Source organism: Lissotriton helveticus, chromosome 3_1 (assembly GCF_964261635.1).
Source record: "Lissotriton helveticus chromosome 3_1, aLisHel1.1, whole genome shotgun sequence".
Taxonomy (NCBI): domain Eukaryota; kingdom Metazoa; phylum Chordata; class Amphibia; order Caudata; family Salamandridae; genus Lissotriton; species Lissotriton helveticus.
Genome location: NC_136061.1, coordinates 573995167 through 574001166, shown reverse-complemented (window position 1 = coordinate 574001166; position 6000 = coordinate 573995167). Strand labels below are relative to the sequence as shown.

The following is a 6000-nucleotide window of genomic DNA, read 5'->3' as shown; positions in this document are numbered from 1 at the left end:
GCATTCAAAGAACGACTGGACAACAACGCCCTCAACAGCAAGGAACTCTTCAGCATCGTCAAAGAGTTCTCCAACCCCAGCGCCGGAAACAACGACATCACTCCCTCGCAAGACCTCTGCGACTCACTTACCTCGTTCTTCCACCGCAAGATCGCCGATATACATAACAGCTTCGGTGCACCAACCACGCACCCAAGCACCGAACCAACGCCCCCCACCACTACCCTCTGCACCTGGACCCCGGTCAGAACCGAAGACACCACCCGCACGATGAACACCATCCACTCCGGATCACCAACCGACCCCTACCCCCACCACGTCTTCAACAAGGCCAACTCCATCATCGCACCCCAACTCCGGGACATCATCAACACCTCCTTCAACACCGCCACCTTCCCCATCGACCTCAAGAACTACCGCCCCATCTCGCTCCTCCCTTTTCCTGCCAAAGTCATTGAGAAGACCGTCAACAGACAGCTTGCCGCCTTCCTCGAGACGAACGGATCCCTCGACCCCTCGCAGTCCGGTTTCCGAGCCAACCACAGCACCGAGACCGCCCTCATCGCAGCCACTGACGACATCAGATCCCTGCTCGACAACGGGGAAACAGCGGCCCTCATCCTCCTGGACCTCTCTGCAGCGTTCGACACTGTCTGCCACCGCACCCTAGTGCAGCGCCTCAGCAACATCGGAATCCAAGAGAAGGCACTGGAGTGGATCATCTCGTTCCTTGCCGGAAGAACCCAGAGAGTCCGCCTCCCCCCGTTCAGATCCGAGGCCACCGAAGTCATCTGCGGCGTACCACAAGGATCATCACTCAGCCCAACCCTCTTCAACGTCTACATGAGCCCTCTCGCAGCCATCGCACACAAACACAACCTTAACATCATCTCCTATGCCGACGACACCCAGCTGATCCTCTCCCTCACCAACGACCCCGCCACCACCAGCCTACACGAAGGGATGAAAGACGTCGCCGAGTGGATGAAGAACAGCCGCCTGAAACTGAACTCAGACAAGATGGAAGTCCTCATCCTGGGATCATCGCCCTCCGCCTGGGACGACTCCTGGTGGCCCCCTGCCCTGGGCACCACTCCCAAGCCAACGGACCACGCACGCAACCTGGGCTTCATCCTGGACTCCTCCCTCTCGATGACCAGACAAGTTAACGCCTTCTCATCATCATGCTTCAACACCCTGCGCATGCTCCGTAAGATCTTCCGATGGATCCCCACCGAAACCAGGAAGACGGTCACCCAGGCGCTCATCACCATCCGACTAGACTACGGAAACACCCTCTACGCCGGAACCACAGCCAAACTTCAGAAAAGACTCCAGCGCATCCAGAACGCCTCCGCACGACTCGTCCTGGACATCCCCCGACACAGCCACATCTCCGGCCACCTGAGAGACCTGCACTGGCTCCCAGTCAGCAAGAGGATCACGTTCAGGCTCCTCACCCACGCACACAAGGCCCTCCACGACCTGGGCCCCAAGTACCTCAACAACCGCCAGACCTTCTACACGCCCACCCGCCAGCTACGATCGACCAGCCTCGCCCTCGCCGCCGTACCACGCATCCGCAAAGCCACCACCAGAGGAAGATCCTTCTCCTACCTGGCAGGCAAGACATGGAACTCCCTCCCCATCCACCTTCGGCTGACCCAGGATCATCTCTCCTTCAGGAAGCTCCTCAAGACCTGGCTCTTCGAGCAGTAATGGACCCCTCCCCCCCAGCGCCTTGAGAACCTACCGGGTGAGTAGCGCGCTATACAAATGTCCATGATTGATTGATTGATTTGTGTAACCCGGCAATCCAGTCATTAAAAAACACAGTACCTTTCAAGCCGGGTTAACACATGTTACCTAGTCCTTCACTTTAGAAAACCCATTTGCTATAAATCAAGCAAACCGAGCATGTTGAATTTAGGGCAGCTCCTGAGATGACTGTTTCACCAACCATTATCCCTTTACAAAGCAGATTTCCGGGCCCAATATTCAACCTCAAGCTACTTCATCAGGACAGACAACCAGAAGTGATCTGTCCGTTCAGGTAAAAAAACAGTCAAATTACAAAGAGCTTGCTGACTTTGTACATCGCGTTTACATTCGGAAGTTAGGCAAATAAATGATAGAAAATAGTGAGTTACACAGCCTTTCCAGTGGAAAGGAAATCTAGCAAATGTGTGTATGCAGCTGATGAAAATAAATATATATCCTCCCAGTTATTGTACATTTCCAGCCTTGTGATGCACTCCGACAGACATGGTTCAAGAATTGATGGCACAAAGGGACACTTCGACACACTCCTTTCCTGGCAATGGGGCCATGGCAGGCCTTGGGTGCGAGAAGCAGTCCTGGCAAACATGTTCAAACTAGCTAGCCATTTCCTCTCCTCACTATCTTTCCATCAATTGACTGTCTCTCCTAGGGCCAAATATCTCTTCTCCCTCTCTGATTTTTTTCTGCACCTTCCTTCGCTCTCTCTCTCTCGGTTTTGAAGCCGCCCTGAGCCTGCTCCAATTCAAAACCAGTCTCCTGTGTACTCCAGTATACCGGGGAAAGGCCGCTGGATTAAAAGACGAGTCCGGACCAGGATGAGGCTACATTGGATGCTTTCCGAAAGTCCACGAGGGAGCTCCAGGCAGCTTCTTGGTCTTGACCAGCATTTGCCCTGCCTACTGTCATACAAACTGGCAATTTTTCCAAACTATTGGTAGTTCTTCAGCATTCCAAAGTCGTGTTTTCTTAACAGGGTGGTAGACTTAGCCTATGAAGATAGTGCAGATCATAAAGTTTCACCAAACCTACCTAAGACTAGAAGAAACAGAAACACCAGCAATTTCAAACTTTAAGGAATTATACATCGATTTGCTATCAGCTTTCTGGATCGAGGAATTGTTGCTTTCCATTTGTGCTAAACGTTTACTAAGACCAGAAAAATGGCAACAAATCGTTCTGCGCACCACAGATGCCTCTTTTTTACAGGTTTTAATTAAAAAAGCAAATAATAAAGCACCTTCAACTCTGAAAAATAATCTATTTACAATAAGTTAATATGGATGCAGCGCATGTCTTATTTATTGGCAGTGGTATGGCCGGGAGAGAGTGATTCAGGGATTCATCCTCTAGTCTTACCCGCACTTGATTCCACCATGATGCAGGCTAGATATGCCCTCGTCCTCCGTGTCACTTCATACGGCTAGTGGTGCCATGGGCCATGTTCAGCCACCTTTTTGCATTCAAATGCCAGTCCAACAAATTCAGGAGCCCCACACTGCCAGTCACTAATGGCGCTGGAGATAGTGCCCGATAAAGCAACTTCAAAAGGCTGCGTTGACCATGGCCATGTCACAGTAACAGTACTCACTCAAGCAGTGACGAAATTTACCATTCAATTACGGTGTCCAAGAAACACAGGTTGTGCACATTTTTAGGTGATACATCTCATCGTCCTCTTCTTTATCCTCCTAAAAATAGATGTACGTCTATCTTACGCTGAGATTCAGAAATGCATATATTTTACTTACAAACATTCATTTAACAAAAAAAATTGAACATAAAATATAAAGGCTCTTAAACACCGTCTCTGGTTACTCGTCGCATGTGTTTCTTTTTAAATAACATTTCAATTAGAATGTAAATCTATGTCCATAAAGTATTCACGCAGCAGGCAAATGTGCAACCCTGGAAAATCTGTAGAAAAGGATTTCCTTTCTCTCACACATTCTCGCTCACACGCACAAAATTAAAAAGGAAAAATGAAAATATATATATATATTTCTGAGGTATCCAGCCACCCACACTGTAGCAAAAAGCAGAGAATCCATAGACCTAAAATGAAAAGTGAGGATTGCTCTTCTTACTTAAAGTCCAGGTAGCTCAGAAAAAAACACCAATGTCCTTTAATCAAAAAAAGTACTACCACCCCAAAAAAGTTCTCGAATGCGTCGGAGGCTGGCGGTGTTTCTCCTGAATTTCATTTGCAAAGTAGCCTCCTCCTCCTCCTTCCCCATGCCTGCGAGAGATCTGCAGTCCAAGGTGACTTGTGCAAACATAAGAAACCAGCCGAGGTACTCCTTCACGTTAATCCTCGGAAAACGTATCGGCGGAAGGAAGGACGACGCGGAGCGGCCTGGAGGTTCCATCCTTTACCATCATGCAAGGTACTGTTGCAGTGCTGTTTTTGCCCTGAAAGTACAATCTCTGTTATTTGTGTGGTTATGGCATTTATTAATTATTCTAAAACGCTGCAAGCACTAAAACGTTAGCTGGTTACAACAGGGTATCACAGACAAATCAACTATCTTTTCAAAAATACAGGGCAAAATGTTTTTCTAAACTTAGGTTAACACTTACATGTAAAAATGTTACTTAAGTATAAATTCCCCTTAGGGATTGAGCTTATTATAGGACTGTTTCCCACTTTAGAAATCCTCCACCCAGGCAAGCAACTTATAAATCTGTTTGCTTTACATTCTCCTGGCACTGTTTTGACCTTTCACAAGGTAATGCCAGTGCAGGATTGGTCAGAGAAGTGGACAGGGATGTGAAAAAGAGACCCGTCCTCCAAGATCATCTCTGCCCGGTCCATGGTAACAAAACCACAGAATGGAACACAACTCAAGACGGCTCTGGACACAAATGAGACTGTGTAGAAAAGTAGGATCCAGCAGAGCAAACTCAAAAACTCGTGTCCACTCAAAATCATTACAAATACTGTTATCTCCTTAAGTACATTTCTTTTTTATGAATACATCATCTTTCTGCAGATTCTTCATATTAACCATATCCACAAGGTTTAGAGTAGAACGTTTCTGAAGCAATGGTGATTCAATGCCACCAGGTGAACTTTGTAGCTGAATGGATGAATTAGCGAAGCCTCCAGGGATCAGTGATGCATATGTAGGAAGAGACTACAAAGACCTGCAACATCCATTCTGCCTGTGTACGCACCTCCCAGAGGCTAGAACTGAAAGAAAGGAGCATCTAGAAAAAGAAACATTTGTATCCAAAACACTGGGAACAGAATAGTTATCACACTTAGAGGAAGGAAGGTGTAGGGGGTGAGCAATCTGCAAGATGATTGCGTATCCACCAGATAGAACCTTACAGAAATTAAGTAATATATCTTTCTACCTGCCAGCAAATTTGTCATATGATCCATTCCCAAGCAACCTCAAACAAGGAAGTAACTCACAGCTTCTAAGATTTTAATTACTGCAGTGCAAAGTTCTGAAACTTTACATTAAAATTCCTCAAAGGCGTGGAAAGATGATCAAATAGCATTTGGACAACCCAACAAATGCATGTGCTCACACCCCAGCCCTCAGGAATGTCACCAATCCACATCTCCTGTCGGGGGGGTCGCAGGCCTTACCTCCAACTTGCTTTCAGGCCCGGTTTTCTAAATGGAGCCGGAAGGCTTTCATGTCATGTACCACCCACAGGCACACACATGCATCCAGGCATGCATATATAAGTATCACATGCTGTCCAGTGCTACACACAATCCATGCAGGCCAAGGATGAGTTAAGTATAGTATTTTAATATTGTTGGAAAAATGGTAGGTTGCATCACAGTCGATATTATTAAGCTTTGAAGTTCTGTAGGAAGTAAAAAGAGATTCACTAAAATCAACCAGAGGTTTACTACTGAATAAAGAGTGCTTAAACTTAACAGAGATTAAGGTACAAACAATTCAAGCATTGGCCTAGCCAATAGGTCTCGCCTTTGGGACCTTATAAGTGTTAAGTTATGCAGTACAATATCCTTGGTGGAACAACATTAACTGTTGCATGGTTAAACACTTATAAGGTCCCAAAGGCAGCAGTGGGATGAAGGGACATTAAACTTGGTAAAAAAAAAACCTTCTACCTTACATTTTTTTTAATGAAAAAAGGTTGTCATGTGGGATTGTGGACACTCCATAGATGTGCAAATGTTATAAGATTTCTGACTTGTATGTCAAATATGCTGAATATTTGTGATTCATACAG

The 6000-nt window shown here is 46.5% G+C and overlaps 1 protein-coding gene across 7 annotated transcripts in view; it reads right to left on the bottom strand.

The window, feature by feature from the left end:
• Positions 1-2974: 2974 nt before the first annotated feature.
• The window catches only part of ARMC8 (armadillo repeat containing 8), an 831002-nt gene continuing 827976 nt past the window's right edge, over positions 2975-6000 (bottom strand). For all 7 annotated transcript variants that reach the window (XM_078680526.1, XM_078680529.1, XM_078680530.1 and 4 more), the window contains exon 22: positions 2975-4191. In XM_078680526.1, coding sequence (XP_078536652.1) covers positions 4158-4191 — 34 coding nt within the window. In that variant the 3' untranslated portion in view covers positions 2975-4157. The remainder of the gene's footprint in view (positions 4192-6000) is intronic.